Raw genomic sequence first — 20483 nt, forward strand, 5'->3', positions numbered from 1 at the left:
TGGCATCAGAGACACATACTTTTTGACATATTAACTACCATTTATTAAATGCCAAATATGCACTAAGCCAGGCAACGTTCATACCATACCATAACTGCACTAAGTAGGTAATTATTGGGCTTCTCTGGTGGCTCAGATGGTAAAGAATCTGCCTGCAATGCAGAGGACCTGGGTTCAATCCTTGGGTTGGGAAGACCCCCTGGAGAAGTGAATGACTACCAACTTCAATATTCTTGCCCAGAGAATTCCATGGACAGAGGAGTCTGACAGGCTACAGACCATGGGGTCCCAAAGAGTAAGATGCAACTGAACATTATTATCACATTTTATATATGAGAAAGCTGAGATCTGGGTAACTTGCTTAACACCACTACTATGTAAACAAATTACTTTAGTACTCTTATGAATCACTACTAGATTTCTCACTTGAGGAATTAATATACACACAGTGATAAGATATAGTGCTGTCATATTATAGTCATTCAAATGTTGTAACTTATTTCCTGACAGATTATAATTTTGTAAAAGCATAAGTCTTTGATTGAGGCCACCAGGGAAGCCCTATCCATCTTCACGTACTACTTATTTATCTATTGATTTAACTAATATTTACTGAGTACCTACACCAAGAACTCTTGTTGGTACTGAGGATATAACATTAAACAAACTACCCATTTTCCTATACTTTATGAGGAAATATTCACTTGATTTATAATTATGAGGCTTATAATAAAACTTAAAATTTTATATAAGCAAATATGGTTTTTTAGCTATACATACTATTGAAGAGAGTAAACAAAATCATGACACATATGCTCTTAGTCACTCAGTCATGTCTGACTCTTTGCAACCCTGTGTACTATAGCCCAGCAGACTTCTCTGTCCATGGAATTTTCCAGATAAGGATACTGGAGTGCGTCAGAGAAGTAAGATAATATGGGAAAAAGGAGGAGGAAGTATGTGGCAAATGAAAAATGCATATTACTGAATGTGATTTCTACTCAACTTTCAATAAATAGATAACTTTTATGTTACATAAATCATTTCGTAAGACCAAAAAAAGGGAAGGATGTTCAACAATTCTAATGAGGTTAAAATAACACTGACTTACAAACCACACAAGAAAATACAAAAAAAAAAAAAGAAGAAGAGTAAGAACAACACTAGGCCTGTGTTACTCATAGCCGTACACATAAATACAAAAAAGATTAAAAATAAAATAGACAAAAAGAAGTCAAATTCCACAGGGAGTTAAAGAAAGGCAGTGATTTACATCCTTAACAAGTTGGATTTATCTAAGAATAAAAGAATTGTTTACTATCAAAAGTATCTACCAATGAAAGCCATCACCTTCATGAATTAAAGAATAAAAACCACAGCATTTTATCAATATATTTGGAAAACAAATTCAATAAAATTCAATACTCATTTATGTTTTTATAAAAAAAAATATAAGTCTAAGAATAACTAGATAAAGAATATTTGCCAAAATCCTATTGCAAACATCAGTTAATGGAGAAACTTTAGATACTCTCTTTGAATTTAGAAATCAGAGAAGGATGATCCATTATCACTTTACTGAACAGCAAAGTAATGATGATCCTGGTCAATACAACACCACAATAGAAAGAATAGAGATAAATGGTTAGGAAGAAAAGAAACAAATATCTGCATATGCTATAATCAACCACACAGAAAACCTATCATAAACCAAAAAACAAACTATAATTACTAACAAAAGAATTGAGCAGGTTGCCAGATGTAGGTTAACTTATAAAAACCAATAGTGTTTCTCAATATCAGCAATAATTTTAGAAATGAAAGCAGAAAATAGCAACAAAAACTAAGTGTTCTGTTAGTAACTAAACAAAAAGTGCCCAAGACTATTAACAGAGAAAAATAAAGCTTAATTAAATAACTTTAAAGTAGGCCTTATTCTTCCATAAATGGGATGACTTAGTATTATGAAGTAATCATTTTTTTCCCAAAATTTAACTATAAATTCAACTGACTAAAAGTAGGCAGTTCAGAGAAGAAAAATCTTAAAGGATTAATGGCACCCCACTCCAGTACTCTTGCCTGGAAAATCCCATGGATGGAGGAGCCTGGTAGGCTGCAGTCCATGGGTTCGTTAAGAGTTGGACACAACTGAGCAACTTCACTTTCACTTTTCACTTTCATGCATTGGAGAAGGAAAAGGCAACCCACTCCAGTGTTCTTGCCTGGAGAATCTTGGGGACGGGGAGCCTGGTGGGCTACCGTCTATGGGGTCGCACAGAGTCGGACACGACTGAAGCGACTCAGCAGCAGTAGCAGCAGGTTCAAAAAGAGAAGTATAATGTTACCAGTATTCAGAGAAATGCAAATTAAAATGATATCAATATCCATCAGGTTATCAGAAATTAGAAATTGGTAAAATTAAATATTATACATATACCTTACAACCAAGAATTTCATACCTAAAGTATAGAAACTTACAAGTCCATAGGAGGGTATTTATTTGTTACAACAGAATATATTAGGCAGTTTAAGAGTTGATTGAAGGGAATGGCAATCCATTCCAGCATTCTTTCCTGGAGAATCCCATGGACAGAGAAGCTGGTGGGCCACAGTCCAAGGGGTCACAAAGAGTCGGACACAACTGAATGACTAACACGTACTAAGGTAATAGATAATTAAAACACAGCAAATACAAATGGGATCAATTAAATATCACATATAAGCAGGAGGCAATGAACTAAATATACAAACTATAATGAGGAACTGATATTAAAAATAGGACTAAACAAAAGATATAAGAAATAGAACTAGGTCCATAAGACAATACTATTTGAATAAGTTAAAATCAAATACAAAGTTACTATATACTTTTCAAAACCATAACCACGATCATATGTTAAACATAATAGAGTTAGTATAACTGGGGATGAGAGACAAGTGGAGTTATGGACAGGGGATGAATGGAAAAACCATGATAAAACACAATACAGCAGGGGACCTTGTATGAAATGACAAAAAAAGCATGTCACAAACTAAGATGTATATAATTTATTTAATTCTCCTGGTGGTTCAGAGGGTAAAGCATATGACTGCAATGAGGGAGACCTGGGTTTGATCCCTGGGTTGTGAAGATCCCCTGGAGAAGGGAATAGCTACCAACTCCAGTATTCTTGCCTGCAGAATTCCATGGATGAAGGAGCCTGGAAGGCTACAGTCCATGCGGTAGTAAAGAGTCGGACACAACTGAGTGACTTTCATACACATGATATTAAAAAGAAGCAGTCAACTTATTTTAGATGTTTTGATACAATTTTATCTATATCTTGCTTCAGTCATGTCCAACTCTCTGTGACCCCATGGACTATACAGTCCATGGAATCCTCCGGGCCAGAATACTGGAGTAGGTAGCCGTTCCCTTCTTCAGGGGATCTTCCCAACCCAGGGATCAAACCCAGGTCTCTGGCACTGCAGGCGGATTCTTTACCAGCTGAACCACCAGGGAAGCCCCATTTTTATACAAAAGAACGATGAACAGAGAAAACGAATAGAGAGTGAGAAAAGAGGGAGAGGGGAAAAGGGAAACAGACAGCAACAAGTGAGAGGAGGAAGAGAAGAAGCTTTCAGTTCTTTTCTCAGGCTACTAAAGTGAGGTCGCTCAGTCATATCCACCTCTTTGTGACCCCATGGACTGCAGCCTACCAGGCTCCTCTGCCCATGGGATTTTCCAGGCAAGAGTACTGGAGTGGGGTGCCATTTCCTTCTCCAGGGATCTTCCTGACCCAGGGATGGAACTCAGGTCTCCTGCACTGCAGGCAGACACTTTACCCTCTGAGCCACCAGGGAAGCTCTCAAGCTACTGGAGGTTACCAAAAACACTTCAGGCTATAAAGTCCACCCAAACTATCTGGAGTAATGATACTTTGGTAAATATATAAGGAAAGAATATGGATAACACACTAGGCAATAAGACATATTCAAATAGACTGAAAACCTGATAGAAGATTCACTGAATTTTGCTATAAAATGTATTGATAATGGACTTTTCTAATCAATTTGTCTTTGATGATACTTTAGAGTTTAATCTTTTTACTGATTGTATGTATCTGTGTGTCTGCATGTAGGTATATTACCATGAAGGATAAAGCGCCTTTCTTAGAATGACATTGATATCCACAGTATTTCTCCTCAGAGAAGTTCCTCTTTCCATATGTGTTACATGACAAAGGAGTAATTACCATCAGGAATAAAAAATCTTATTTTAATATTTGAAGATAGGCTATTGTTATATGAATAACACATTTTTAAATTAACAGTAGAAATTCAAATTTGTGTGTCACTATTTTTAGCTATAATCTAATAATCTGTTGATGACTGACAGAAATTAATGTTACTAGTTACCACATATGACATGGCAAAGATAAATAAAAGATTCAGGAAGAAATGAAAAGATTATTTTTTAATAAATGATATTCCTTAAAAAAGGAGTAGGGAGCCGCAGAGGATGAGATGGTTAAACAGAATCACTGATTCAACAGACATGAATTTGAGCAAACTCTGGGAGATAGTGGAGGACAGAGGAGCCTGGTGTGCTACAGTCCATGGGGTCTCAAGAGTCAGACATGACTTAGTGACTGAATAACAATAATAATTCCTTAATAATAGTTTCTTATTCCTTAATAATAATAAGAAAAACTATCAAATATGAGAAAGCAGAGATTTGAATTCAATGTAAAGTTTTATTAGGCAAAGCCAAAGACTCACCAAGACAGAATATATGTGTAGACATCGATAAACAGGAGAGAAATCAACCAAATCTTGGGCGCCAGGTACCTGCAAAACAACCAAAATTGTCACAAAATATTCAAACAAAGCTATAAAGAGCAATAGCACTCATTTTTAATACTAAAGTGTTAAAACAAAACAAAGTATGCTTCAAGAAACCTAGTTTTAGCATTTCAGTCATAGATTAAAAAACAGTGAGGCTATCACCAAGGTTGGGACACAGAACTGAAGAACAGATAACAGAGAAGAGTAAGAGGTGTCTCTGGTCTTGCATACGCTTTTAGAGATACACTTGGAGACTGCAGAAAAAAAGCAGGAAAGGGCATTAGAATCTGTGAATATTTAAGACTGCATGCAGTCAAATACAGAAATACTCCAAGAAGAGAGGGGAGATGATATTTTTAAAAATAAGATAATGAATAGAAAAATCAAACCTAGAGTATCAACAAATTATAGTATGAAAAATGCATACAGATTAATCCTAGACATCAAACAAGGAAAGTAAAACAAAAAACTAGAACTGCAATACAGTCACAGTGCTAAAACTGATGCATTACAATTGTGATGATGAATAAGTCACAATGTTCTTTGACCTCAATTTCCTCATCTGAAAAAGAAAAATATTAGTTGACCTAAATAAATTTAATAAGAGTAAAAGGAAACACTAGAAAGCAAGTATTAAGCAAAACAGAACAAAAAAGAAAAGACACAACTACATGAAGAAATACAGCAGTCAAAATATAGACTAAAATAAAAACTAAAGACTAAATAAAGACAAAGACTAAAGTTTTTAGTACAACACTAGTAACTGTAATTCATCTGAATACGAGCAGCAGGCACATCTAAATTGGATTGGGCTGATTCATGATTATAAAGTCAGTTTCCTTTACTTCATAAAAGTAAACCTCATATCTTCTTTGGGTGAACTGATTCTTCATCAAGATGCTGTTTCTAATGAAACCTATTCATCCTAATTCAATAGTACAATATCCACTTTCTTTTCCCTTCAAAACCATCACATGTCTCTATGTATTGGTTCAAATTTATTGGCCATTCTGTTTATTTGCTTTGCATCCATGAGATCAGAAATTAAACCTCTATGTTTGGGAATCTCACTCAATATATTATGTATCTATAAGCACTCCAAACAAACGTTTTTGTGACTCCAAAGACTGATAAGGTGCTCAAGATCCTACACCATGGCCAAAGCACAGTTTTACTTAAAAAAAAAAAATCTAGAAGAGTTAGTGAGCACTGCCAAATTACTAAGTAAAACATTTCATGGACAGGCACCATGTAGGTAAAGAAAAGTATGATTAAAAAGCATGTAAAAATTCTAACTTTAAGGATACAAATGGACATTCATTTTCATCTTAACACAACAAGGGGCAATAGGTGATCATTACAGGCCCTCTTCTTTAAAATGACTACAACATTAAGCACCTTTACAGTCGCTCCTCTTTGATTCTGAAGCGGAGATTTCAAGGAAATTTATTTTATTTTTCCGGAAAATCAGAGCCTACTAGTGAAAACTGTAGCTAAGTGAAAAACAACTTCAAAAGAAGAAATACAGAAAATTCCCATAAAATTATATTTACAATAGTATTTAAATTACCTAAAAATTACATGTGTACATGAAAAAGACAAGAACAGAAACGCATTAAAAAATTACTTTGATCTGTGTGGAAAATTAAACTTTTTCCTTTTATTTAGAATTAATGATTATAAAGTTATTTTTAGAAGTATATACCTTTAAAAATATTAAGAACATTCTACTTAATTTTAAACAACAAATTTAATCACAACTTTGTTTCTATGTTCTTCATACAGTTTATTTTGTTTTGCTTTGAACTCAAAGCCTTTCATTCAAAAGGAAACTGCTTCTAGCCATTGCTCAGTCAAAGTCTTAGCCCTTTCACATGTCAGACCCATCCTTAAAGAATGAACATCCCACCTTAGGGGACAATTTCCCAAGAAATCTGTGACAAATAACCTAATGGGGCCCTTTACTAATGGCATGGGAAGACTGGTTTTTCTGGACCAACTTAAAAATAGATATAATTAGAGAAGAGACAAAGGCCTTTTCTGTCATCTCCACCAAATATTTACAACCAAATCTATTCTCTGTGAGGCTGTCTTGACATTCAGCTTCTAACTGTTTAAAGTACTCTGACGCAGGAGGGCTGTCAAGGGGGCTATTTCTTAGCCTCTGAAATCATAATCCAGTTAAGTCCTCCTAAGGACATGCTTTCCTGCCTTGAAGGTGGTACACAGAAATCAAGATAAAAAGGAGCAGAACGGGGCTTAAGTTCACAAACTTTACTTCCACCCTCCAAATAGTCTACTATTTAGAGATGATTTTTCCTTCATGCTCCCTTCTGTGAGGAACACTAGGAACACTGTGAGGAAACCAGAAGAGTGCTGTGAGGAGAAAGGTATGTAAAGCATGCACTGACTCATGTTGCTTTGAGCTAAATGTGTTTTCTCTGCTTCCACTAATGAAAAAGAATCACATCTACAGAAAGGTGAAGGGAGGAGAGCAACGTACACTGTACGTGAAGGAATGCTACATGTTTGGAAGGATAAGAAATGAACCTTCAAAAACCGAAATAAATGGGAGTGAGTACCAGAACAAAAGGCAGTGTTTTCTGACTCAAATAAATAGTCTGCCTCAAGGTCCACATTTTGCTCCCCATTTAAAATGCTAAATCTCTGTCGGAGCTGTCTTCATTCTTCTTCCCCTCAGTTGTCCCTCCCTCCCCTCAAGTTGCAAAGAATGATTCAAGCAGGTTTAGGTCTCAGCTGGGACAGAGGGAGGGGTCCAAGGACACTTTCCTAAGCTAACAATGACTGCCTTTAATGGTTTCTGTCTCCTAACAAAAGCCATGACTCCGTCTTTATCAGCTTCATCTAATTTTTCCTTTCCAAAGTAAATAACACAGCCCTTGCATTTTACACATGTCCAACTTTGACAAATCATTATCGACTAAGACTATAACTGATAAGAGATAACTTTGTGGTAGGACGCTGTCATTTCCTTTCATAAGGGCTTTCTTTCTGAGATACAGAAACATGATTAAAATAGTTAAACATTTCCTCTGCATGGCAGTCAGGAACTCAAGACATTAAGATACTGCAGTCTGTATTTTTCTAGTTCAAACAGATCTATCTTCATACCAACAGTAGTCACAAACAATGCACTTAAGATTATCCCACTTTTTTAACTAGTTGTTTTCCTTAAGAATTCACATGAAATAATTTCATCACCAAGGACAGCAGCTGCCTAATTCCCTATAGTTTCTGAAGAGAGTCCCTTCAAACCTCTTTATTGTCAGGAAGGACCAAATAGTAGGTAAAATTTTAGATTATGTAAATGAGAAATCCGGGCTTCCCAGGTGGTGCTAGTGGTAAAGAACCCGCTTGCCAATGAAAGAGGCATAAAAGACATGGGTTCAATTCCTGAGTCAGGAAGATCCCCTGGAGGAGGGCATGGTAATCCACTCCAGTATTCATGCCTAGAATCCCATGGACAGAGGAGCCTGGTGGGCTATAGTCCATAGGGTCGCAAGGAGTCAGACACACTGAAGTGACTTAACACACACACAACCAAGAAATGTATGCCTGAGAGCACACTATTTGTTGTTTTTCAGTCACTCAGTCATGTCCGACTCTTTGCAACCCCATGGACTGCAGTGCACCAGGTTTCCCTGTCCACCATCTCCCAGACCTTGCTCAAACTCATGTTCATAGAGTTGGTGGTGCCATCCAACCATCTCATCCTCTGTCGTCCCTTTCTCCTCCTGCCTTCAATCTTTCCCAGCAACAGGGTCTTTTCTAATGAGTCAGCTCTTCGCATCAGGTGGCCAAAGTATTGGAGCTTCAGCTTCAGCATCAGTCCTTCCAATGAATAGACTGATTTTCTTTAGGACTGACTGGTTTGATCTCCTTGAAGCCCAAGGGACTCTCAAGAGCCTTCTTCAACACCACAGTTTAAAAGCATTAATTCTTCGACGCTCAGTCTTCTTTATGCTCCAACTCTCACATCCATATGTGACTACTGGAAAAACCACAGCTTTGACTCGATGGACCTTTATTGGCAATGTAATGGCTCTGCTTTTTAATGAGCTTTCTAGGTTTGTCATAGCTTTTCTTCCAAGGAGCAAGCATCATTTAATTTCATGGCTGCAGTCACCATCTACAGTGATTTTGGAACCCAAGAAAATAAAGTCTATCACTGTTTCCACTGTTTCCCCATCCTTCTGTCATGAAGTGATGGGACCAGATGCCATGATTTTCATTTCCTGAATGTTGAAAAAATGTTAGCCAGTTTTTTCACTCTTCTTTTTCACTTTCATCAAGAGGTTCTTTTGTTCCTCTTCACTTTCTGCCATAAGGGTGGTGTTATCTGCATATCTGAAGTCACTGATATTTCTCCCACCAATCTTGATTTCAGCTTTCCTTCATCCAGCCCAGCATCTCACATGATGTACTCTGCATATAAGTTAAATAAGCAGGGTGACAACACACAGCCTTGACATACTCCTTTTCCAATTTTGAATCAGTCCATTGTTCTATGTCTGGTTCTAACTGTTGCTTCTTGACCTGCATACAGGTTTCTCAGGAGGCCGGTAAGGTGGCAGGTAAGGAGAGCACAATATAAATTATATAAATTAAGAGAGTGCTAGTGCTAAGTCACTTCAATCATGTCCAATTCTATGCAATCCTATGGACCACAGCACTTGAGGCCCCTCTGTCCATGGTATTCTGCAGGCAAGAATCCTGGAGTGGATTGCCATTCCCTTCTCCAGGGGATTTTCCCAACCCAGGGATCGAACCTGCATCTCTTAAGTCTCCTACATTGGCAGGCAGGTTCTTTACCACTAGCACCACTTGAGAAGCCCATGAAATTAAGAAAACTTGGATATATTTTAAATTAACAGATAATAATAAGCTGTTAAAATAATCTCTGGATGACTGGCCTACCACATCCACAGAGAGATATCATCAAGGCAACAACTACATTCAACAATTATACATTCACATACCCACCAGAGATATGTGCCATTAGATACCAATCTATAAGGCTAATTTGACTGTTTCAATCTTATATACTTATGATAAAAATTAACAGCTTTAGTCAAAGCAATTATTCCTAATTATTGTGTATAGACTATTTGTTGTTAAATACCATTATATCCATCAATACACCAGCTGTCACATGATGCCACTACATAGATGGCAAAAAGAGTCTGGAGACAGAGGATATTGAAAAAAAGAAAAGCTAACCTTTCTATAAATAGGATTAATGAAAAGCACCTAGAAAAAAATAGTCTATGAACCTCTGTACACAACATACATTAGATAAGATATAAAGATTCAGAGGAGAAATGGGAATATTAGATATCAAGAAGAAAAGAAAGAGTATTTCTCATTAGGAAAATTCTTGCAAAACATCAGGATTTGGTTTTATGATACGTTTTTCTTGTTTTCTAATATATCTTAGTTCAAGTCAAAGGAAATCTCTGAAAATGGAAAGGCTAGTGGATAAGTTAGTCTCATAAATGATAGGAAAATGATTTAGTTTTTTTAAAGGAGATTTTTATTTTAAAATAATGACACTCAAGCTTTATCAGATATATTCACTTAATAGTTTTATAACACAACCTTCCCCCTCAAAAAAAAGGAGTTAGAATTTAGCTCTCTCCATAACTTCAAAGACTCACTAGTGAACGGAGGTGGGGGAAAGAGTATCTGCAGGTAACAATCAGATAAATCTACCTGCTTTCCCTCTAAGTAGGCCCGGGAGATACACACACACACACACACACACACACATATCATTTATCTTTTTCTCATGAACTCTTTCAAAGCAGGTGGACCTTCCAAAAAGAGTATGACAGAAGTTTGTAAAAAATGTAGATATGCTTCTCACTAATTATTTGGGTCATTCTTGATCTTGAAAATACTTTTTGATTACCACTTAACATAAAACAGAATTTTGGTACTTTGGTTTCTTGGTATTGATAAATGAATGTAGGGACTTGGTACCTATTTCTGAAAATTACTTGACTCTCAAGTTACTAAAATGTACCAGGTATGTTTCTCAAGAGAGAAAACAACAAATGATTAGCTAAAGGGGTACTGCCTTTGAATCCAGAAGATCAACTGTGACTGCCTATATTATGTCCAGAAGCCAAGAAGTACCTGGCAGACATTTTTTACCAGTGTGCATTTTTGAACTATTTGACTTACAAATTTCAGAGGAGAAAAAGGGTAAAATTCATTTGGACATAAGCTCTAATAGAGCTGGACTAACACCACAGACATACCAACAAACTAGAAGATAGGACTCTAAGTCACTAGGGTGATTAAAAGGATAAAAAACATTCTAAGCCTTTGAACACTCAAGAATACCCTGACCAGAGCCCTACCCTAAAAGTACAGCATTTTTTTCTATTGAGCATCTCACAAATTACTCAACTTCTTCCTGAAAAATCCCTAAGTAGATTACCACTTAATTAATTCATGTTTGCACTAAACAGAAGAAAATCAGGAAAGATAACAGCATTTCTCCTTATTGAGGCATTACAAAAAACCTTGTGACCAAATCAAATGAGAGTCCTTTAAGAATTCTCTGCTTGAACCTGAACACTTAGGAAATAAAGATTGAACTGATCTTTATTTAACAATGGTCTACTGTATGCTAGGATTTCCCTCATAGCTCAGTCGGTAAAAAAACTGCCAGGTCTAGCAGACCTGGCTTCAGTTCCTGGATTGGGAAGATCCCCTGGAGAAGGAAAGGGCAACCCACTCCAGTATTCTTGCCTGGAGAATCCCATGGACAGAGGAGCCTGGCAGGCTACAGGCCATGGGGTCGCAAGAGTCAGACACGACTTAGCAACTGGAGAGAGAGAGACTGTATGCTAAGAAACTCTAAACTATCAGGCAAAAAGGAAATTTAGCATGAATGTGGTATTAAATATAAAAGTTCTAAGGGGAGGAAAAGTTAAGCTGATCAAAAGTAGGTAGAATAAAATCTTAAAGAACTAATATCCCTAATATATAAGCAAATCATAAAAATTGAAGGGGAAAAAAATCAGGAAAAAATGGGTAAAAAAACAAACAGATAGCTTACTGGGGAAAAAAATACAAATGCCTCTCAAACTTCTCAGATACCACATTTCACCCATAGTAATAGGAATGCAAATTTAAAACTATACAGAGATACTATTTTTCATTTATGCAACTGGCAAAAAATAAAAAACTTAACAAAATTCTCCCTGAAAGAAGCTGTAAGAAAATAAGCATCTCATACATGGCTGGTAGTGGGGAGGTGCAGAAAATGGTTCAACCTCTATAGAGCAGAATTTCACATTATCCAACAAGACTACACATGCATTTATCCCTTGAATCAGCAATCTAGAAACCTACCCTGAAGAAACATCTCCAACTATATATAAAACAATTTTCAGGTTTGAGGGTTTACTATAAAACTTTTTTTTAAGTTTTAAGGTATTTTGCATAGAGGAAAATTCATCCTTTCTAGTGACAACTTTCTAGAACAACTTTATGTTCTAAAACAATCCATCTAATCCTATAATCACTGTCACAATCTAGATTTTAAAAGAAGGTTCCACCACCCCCAAAATTTCCGGCATGTCCCTCTGTAGTCAAATTACTCCATAATGTTCAGCCCTTGCCAAACACTGATCCATTTCCTGTCCCTAGAGTTTTGCCTTTTCAAGAATGTCATATAAAGAGACTCATACTGGACATAACCTTTGAATCTGGCTTCTTTCATTCAGCATAAAGTATCTGAGATTCATTTGTGTTGTTTCATGTATCTATAGTTTACTTCTTTTTACTTCAAAGTGACACTCTAATTATGGATATACCACGGTTCATTTTTATCTCTTCACTCACTGAAGAACACTTGGGTTGCTTCTACTTGCTGCAACATATGAATAAAGTTGCTATAAAAATTCAGGTAGATGTTACTGTGTAAACATAATGGGTAAATTCCTAGGAGTGAGACTGCTGGGTCACATGGTAAGTGTATGTTCAACTTTATAAATTCACTAACAGACTCTTTTCCAAACTGACTGAACCATTTTGCATTTTTACAGCAAATGCACAGCTGTCCTGCACCCTGCCAGTACCTGGTATTGTTAGTATTTTGCTGAGCTAATTAAAATAGCTCTATAACAGAAACACTATACTTTTACAGGAAAAGATTAGAAATCATTAAATTCCTACATACAGGAGATTAGCTGAATAAACTGTGGTACATTCAAAAATGGAGTACAATTTAGTAGTAAAAATAGAATGAGAACGATTTCCAGGAACTGATATAAAAATCATTATTTTCAGGATATATTTTCAAATGAAAAAACAAAGTACAAAACATATATATATGCATTATGCTGTTAATGTTATATAAGGTATGAGAAAGAGTATGTATACACGCCACAAACACAAACTCACAATATTGATTACTTACAAAGGGTGGGTAAGATCAGGAGGGAGAGATAAAGAGAAGAGTGGGATTTCAGTGAACATACTGTCTTATATAACTCTGCCTTTTGAACCATGTTCATATTTTATATAGTCAAAAAATTAAACTAATAAGGATAGGGAACTTCCAAAAATTACTCAAAAAGAAATCAATGAGCCTAAGAATATATAAATTGGATAATGAGCACACACGAGAAACTAAAATAGCCAACAAACATCTGAACAAAACATTTTGAACAATATAGCTCCACTGCATTTAAGATGAAAAGAACAGCAAAGAAATCTTGAACTTAGTAAGTTTACTGCTTTTAGTGGTATATGCATAGAAATTCTGAAACTATTTTGGGCATTATAATTAGGCAAATGAGTAAATATATTAATACTCTGGGAACCAGAATTCTCAGACACAAATATGCAACAGAAGAGGAAGAGCTATGATACCAGGTTTGAATTAGAAGCATCAGACTTAACTTACAATTTATAAAAATATCTCTGCCAGTGTAGTATGTATATTTCTTAATTCTGTCCACAAAAGGAGCACACCCAATGCCCGTATCTTGGTTTCTAAATACCGTTCTCCAGTAAAAGGAACAAGAACTCTTTGACAAAACAGCTAATGCTGGGGCTGGGGCAAAACCTGGAGTGAACCCATCCTGTGCAAGACAATGAATGAGATGCTCAGAACTGACAGAGACACAGCAGAGCACAATGGATGAGACTCAAGTTTGGAACAAATGGAGAATCAAAATGAAAGACAAGAATGGACTATAAGCAGCTGTATACTAAAAAAACATATAAGTGCCAACACGGAGACAAAAAAAAGGAAAGGGGGAAAAGTAAATTTCTTCTTTTAGAAGAATGCCAACCAATCAATGTGAATCAAATGGTAAAGATAGAAAAATCACTATTTTATAATCACCATAGTAATACATGATTCAGGAAAGAATCATCAATCAATTCTAAAACCAATAGGTGAAAAACAGTAGAGAAATCTGGTAGACACCACCTTAATCAACTGTGTACTTCCTGATATGATGCACTGAAAAGAACATAATACTTCTTTTGTAATATTCTTGCCAAAAATTATTAACCTGAATCTAATCATGGGGGTGTACCATATGCACCTAAATACAAGAACATTAAAGGAGAATAAATATACATAAAAATTAAATGCAACATGTGATACATGTCTACATATGATTGCAGGAAAAAAATGAAAGAAAAAACTGCTATAATATTGGGACAACTGGGAAAATTTGTATATAAGTTATATATTAAATTCCTGAGTGTGATTATTTTATTGTGATAATGTGGAAGGATGTCATTCTCAGAAAACAAGTCAATGTACTGAGAGTTCAAATATGATGTTTAAAATATACCACTTTCTTTCAAATGACAGATTTAACAGGGACAGTGGGGAAGAATGAAGAATAAAATTGACTTTCAAAATCATTTTTCTGAGAGAAATGGATTAGTGGAAAACCATATCCTTTGTAGCAACCTTGCAGTTTACATAACTAACAGTATGTAAACAAATTAAGAAAAGTAACAAACAAACTAGAATATGAGATGTGCCAGAAATGTGGCAACAATGAAGTATTCTAAGAATGCAGAAGCTCTAAGTAACCTTAGGACAAAGCAGAAATCATAGGCCCCGCTTCTTCAAACTATGTCTTACTCAATATTGCTTTATTTCAATAGATTTTTGTTTGTTTGTTTACAATAGATGGTATCATTACCATTTTTTGGTACATTATCAAAAATATATCAAGATATATTTCATCTTTATTGCAAAAAAAAAAAGCACAGTCAGAATGCTACAATGTTAACTATTATATACTGGTAGGATTGTAAGTGCCAAGCACTATGACAAAACATTATATAAATTACTTCAGTCAATCCTCACAACAACCCTACTCTCTGTAGGTATTACTGGCCACTTTCTCACAAATAATATATCATCTTAAATGGTTCTTTGCACTCTATCTTCCAATATTTCAAAAATAATATTTCTGATGACTCTAATACATTCTCAAACTAAACTGTTCACTACTTCTAAAGATTTTTAAAGTTCTGTCTAGACATTTAGAAATAAGCAATAACATCTGAATATACCACAGTAAGATATAAAGATTCAAAACAAATTTCTAACATCAAAACCAGGCCGGACAAGTGCACCACTCTCCACTCTCCCCACAAAGCAGCGAAGGTCCCATCACAACTGGAGGGCATGCATGGTCCACATGAGGGACAGCCTGTGAGCACCTGGTTCTGGTGGCCAGGGAAGACTGTGCTTCCAGGCCACACGGATCATAACTTATAAAGCACACTCCTTTAAGACTGAGACAGACAGCTGTTTCACCTAACACATTTAGACAAACAGAGAGTCCGGCTAAACGAAGAGACAAAGGAACGTATTCCAAAACCAAAGAAGGAGACATATGCCCTGAAACAGACCTTGATGAAACAGAGATAAGCAACCAACCTGATAAAGAGTTTAAAGTAACAGTCATAAAGATATTCACCAAACTCAGGAGTAGAATGAATGAATACAGTGAAATCCTCAACAAAAAGATAGAAAATATAAGAAAGTACTAAACAGCAGTTGTAACTCACTGAAAAATACACTTTGGGGATTCAACAGCAGATTGGATTAAAACATAAGAAAGAATCAATGAGCTGGAAGAAAAACATGGACATCACCTGGAAAAAGGTGAAAAATGAAAAAAGAATCTTAAAAAAAAAAGTGAATATACCTCAAGGGATATCTGAGACAACATTAAGTGGAATTATGTTCACATTATAGAAGTTTCAGAAGGGAAAGATAAGAGAAAGGGTCAGAAAACTTAGAAAAGGGTCAGAAAAAATAATGGCTGAAAAACTTGCCCAAGCTGGGGAAGGAAACAGACATCCAGGTCTAGAAGTCAAGAGACTTCCAAGAAAGATGACACCAAGGAGAAGCACACCAAGACACATTATAATTAAAATGGTAAGAGTAAGGACTAAGAGAGAACTCTAACAGCAATAAGAGAAAAACAACTTCATTCATTCATTCATTTCAGTCGCTCAGTCGTGTCTGACTCTTTGTGACCCCATGAACCACAGCATACCAGGCCTCCCTGTCTATCACCAACTTCCGGAGTTCACTCAAACTCATGTCCATTGAGTCAGTGATGCCGTCCAACCATCTCATCCTCTGTCGTCCCCTTCTCCTCCTGCCCTCGATCTTTCCCATCATCAGGGTCTTTTCAAATGAGTCAGCTCTTCACATCAGGTGGCCAAAGTATTGGAGCTTCAGCTTCAACATCAGTCCTTCCAATGAACAACCAGGACGGACCTCCTTTAGGATGGACTGGTTGAATCTCCTTGCAGTCCAAGGGACTCTCAAAAGTCTTCTCCAACACCACAGTTCAAAAACATCAATTCTTCGGCACTCAGCTTTCTTTATAGTCCAACTCTCACATCCATACGTGACTACTGGAAAAAACATAGCCTTGACTAGACGGACCATTGTTGACAAAGTAATGTCTCTGCTTTTGAATATGCTATCTATGTTGGTCATAACTTTCCTTCCAAGGAGCAAGCGTCTTTTAATTTCATGGCTGCAATAACCATCTGCAGTGATTTTGGAGCCCAAAAAAGGAAAGTCTGACACTGTTTCTACTGTTTCCCCATCTATTTCCCATGAAGTGATGGGACCAGATTGGCCAGTTGGCCAGCTTTAAGCCAACTTTTTCACTTTCATCAAGAGGCTCTTTAGTTCTTCTTCACTTTCTGCCATAAGGGTGGTGTCATCTGCATATCTGAGGTTATTGATATTTCTCCCGGCAATCTTGATTCCAGCTTGTGCTTCTTCCAGCCCAGCATTTCTCATGATGTACTCTGCATAGAAGTTAAATAAGCAGAGTGACAATATACAGCCTTGATGTACTCCTTTTCCTATTTGGAACCAGTCTGTTGTTCCATGTCCAGTTCTAACTGTTGCTTCCTGACCTGCATATAGGTTTGGTATTCCCATCTCTTTCAGAATTTTCCACAGTTTAAAACTTATTATATTAAAAAAAAAAAATCCTTATAAAGCTTCCAGCAGATTTATCAGAAGAAACTCTACAGGCCATAAGTGAGTGGCATGGCGTATTCAAATTGCTAAAAGGAAAATTTTTCCAACCAATATTTCTCTAATCGGCAAGTTTGTCATTCAAAATTAAAGATGAGGTAAAGGTTTTCCAAATAAGCAAAAGCTCAAGAAGTTAACTTCCTTGGAGGCTCATACTGTGAAGAATCTGCCTGCAATACAGGAGACCTGGGTTTGATCCCTGGGTTGGGAAGATCCCCTAGAGGAGGGCATGGCTACCAGTATTCTTGGCTGGAGAATCCCCAAGGACAGAGGAGCCTGGAGGGCTACAATCCACGGGGGTCACAAAGAGTCGGACACAAATGAGCAACTAAGCATAGCACGGCAAAGAAGTTTATCACCACTAAAGTGGACTTACAAGAAAAGTTACAGGGAATTCCCTAAGTTGAAAAAAAAACAACACTAACTGATAAGAAGAAAACACAGGAAAGTAAAAATCTCATGGGAAAACGTAAGCAAGATACACCCTGAGGAAACCAGAACTGAAAGCAATACATGTACCCTAATGTTCACTGCAGCACTGTTTACAGTTGCTAGGCCATGGAAACAACCTAGATGTCCATCGGCAGATGAATGGACAAGGAAGTTGTGGTGCATACACACAGTGGAATATTACTCAGCTACAAAAAGGAATGCATCTGAGACAGTTCTAATGAGGTGGATGAACCTGGAGCTTAATATACAGAGTGAAGCAAGTCAGAAAGAGAAAGACAAATACTGATATTTACACATATATATGGTATTTAGGGGAGAAGGCAATGGCACCCCACTCCAGTACTCTTGCCTGGAAAATCCCATGGATGGAGGAGCCTGGTAGGCTCCAGTCCATGGGGTCGCTAAGAGTCGGGCACGACTGAACGACTTCACTTTCACTTTTCACTTTCATGAATTGGAGAGGAAAACAGCAACCCACTCCAGTATTCTTGCCTGGAGAATCCCGGGGACAGAGGAACCTGGTGGGCTGCTGTCTATGGGGTCGTACAGAGTTGGACACGACTGAAGCGACTTAGCAGCAGCAACAGCATGGAATTTAGGAAAACAGTACCAATGATCCTACATGCAGGACACGGACGTAAAGAACAGACTTTTGGACTCAGTGGAAGACGGGGAGAATGGGATGACTTGAGAGAATAGCATTAAAACCTGGACATTACTATATGTAAAACAGATGGCCAGTGCAAGATTGATACATGAAGCAGGTAGCCAAAGCCAGTGGTCTGGGACAACCCAGAGGGATAGAGTCGGGAGGGAGGTCAGAGGGAGGTTCAGGATGTAGGGGACACATGTATACCTGTGGCCAATTCATGCTGATGTATGGCAAAAATCATCACAACACTGTAAAGCAATTATCCTCCAATTAAAATAAATTAATTAATTAAAAATTTTAAAAAAGAAGGTAGCCAATCAAGCACTTATAAAACTACCATAAAGCTTAAGAGACAAAAGAAGTAAACTTAGCTAAAAAAAATACAATAATTTTCTAAGGAAACATAAATAAAAAGATGCAAAATGTGACATCAAAAACATAAAATTTGGTGGGGGTAGTAAAAATTTAGAATTGTGGAATGTACCCAATACATATATAATTATGACTGATTTGTGCTGTTATATGGTAGAAATTAACACAACATTGTAAAGCAATTTTCCTCCAATTAAAAAAGAAATTAAATGAATAAACTTAAGAAGATTGAGATATTAAGCATTTTTCACAGTCACAACACTATGAAAACAGAAATCAATTACAAGAAGAAAACTGAACCAAAAAACCAGTAAAAATGTGGGAATTAAGCAATATGCTACCAAACAACCAGTGGGTCATTGAAGAAATCAAAAGTAAAATTAAAAAAAAAATACCTAGAGACAAAGAAAAATGGAAATATTACACACTGAAGTCTTTAAGATGCAGCAAATGTAGTTCTCAGAGGGAAGTCAACAGCAGTCCAGGACTACTTCAAGAAATAATAGAAATCTAATTTTAATGCTAAGGAACTAGAAAAAGAAGAACAAATCAAAGTCCAAAGTTAGTAGATAAAAGAAAATAATAAGATCAGTGCAGAAATAAATGAAATAGAAATTAAAAAGACAAATGTTCAGTCACTAAGTCATACCAGACTCCTTGAAACCCCATAAACTGCAGCACACCAGGCTTCCCTGTCCTTCACTATCTCCTGGAGTTTGCTCAAACTCATGTCCATTGAGTCAGTGATGCTGACCATCCAACTATCTCATTCTCTGAAATAACATGATCTCCTGGAAAAGGGAATGGTAAACCCTTCAATATTCTTGCCCTGAGAACGCCATGAACAGTATGTAAAGGCAAAAAGACAATAGAAAACTAAGAGGTGGTTCTTTAAGAAGAAAAATAAAATTGACAAGCCTTTAGACAAAGCAAGAAAAAAAGCAAGAGGAGTCAAATAACATCAGGAATAAAGAGAAATTATAACTGATACCACAAAAACACAAAGAATGGTAAGAGAATACTATGAACAATAATATGCCAACAAATTGGACAGCCTAGAAGAAACAGATAAAACATATAGTCTACCAGGATGGAATAGTGAGGAAACAGAAAAGCTGAATGGACTGATTACTAGCAAGGAGACCGAATACTAATCAAAAACCTCCCAATAAACAAAAGGCCTAGACCAGATGGCTTCACTGGTGAATCATCCTAAATATTTGAAAAAGATTCAATACCTATCCTTCTCAAACTCAGGCACCCCAGGTGCTGCTAACAGTAAAGAACTGCCTACCAATGTACCAGACATAAGAGACAAGGGTTCAATCCTTGAGTCAGGAAGATCCTCTGAAGGAGAGCATGGCAACCCACTCCAGTATTCTTGCCTGGAGAATCTGGTGGATAGAGGCCCCAGCAGGCTATAGTCCATAGCATTACAAACAGTCAGACATGACTGAAGTGACTTAGCATACATGCATGCTTCTCAAATTCTTCCCCCCACCCCCGCCAAAAAAAAAAAAAAAAAGAATAGGAAGGAATGCTTCCAAACACTTTTTATGATGCCCTGGTTTGCCCTGACACCAAAACCAGACA

At 36.7% G+C, this 20483-nt stretch overlaps 1 protein-coding gene across 4 annotated transcripts in view; it reads right to left on the reverse strand.

Moving 5' to 3' along the window:
- The window catches only part of EXOC6B (exocyst complex component 6B), a 730532-nt gene that overhangs the window by 380548 nt on the left and 329501 nt on the right, over positions 1 to 20483 (reverse strand). For all 4 annotated transcript variants that reach the window (XM_086327590.1, XM_086327589.1, XM_086327591.1 and 1 more), the window contains one exon: positions 4762 to 4830. In XM_086327590.1, coding sequence (XP_086183716.1) covers positions 4762 to 4830 — 69 coding nt within the window. The remainder of the gene's footprint in view (positions 1 to 4761; positions 4831 to 20483) is intronic.

This window comes from Bos grunniens, chromosome 11, assembly GCF_055505025.1.
Source record: "Bos grunniens cultivar Pamir isolate PY7600 chromosome 11, Bosgru_T2T1.0, whole genome shotgun sequence".
NCBI lineage: Eukaryota > Metazoa > Chordata > Mammalia > Artiodactyla > Bovidae > Bos > Bos grunniens.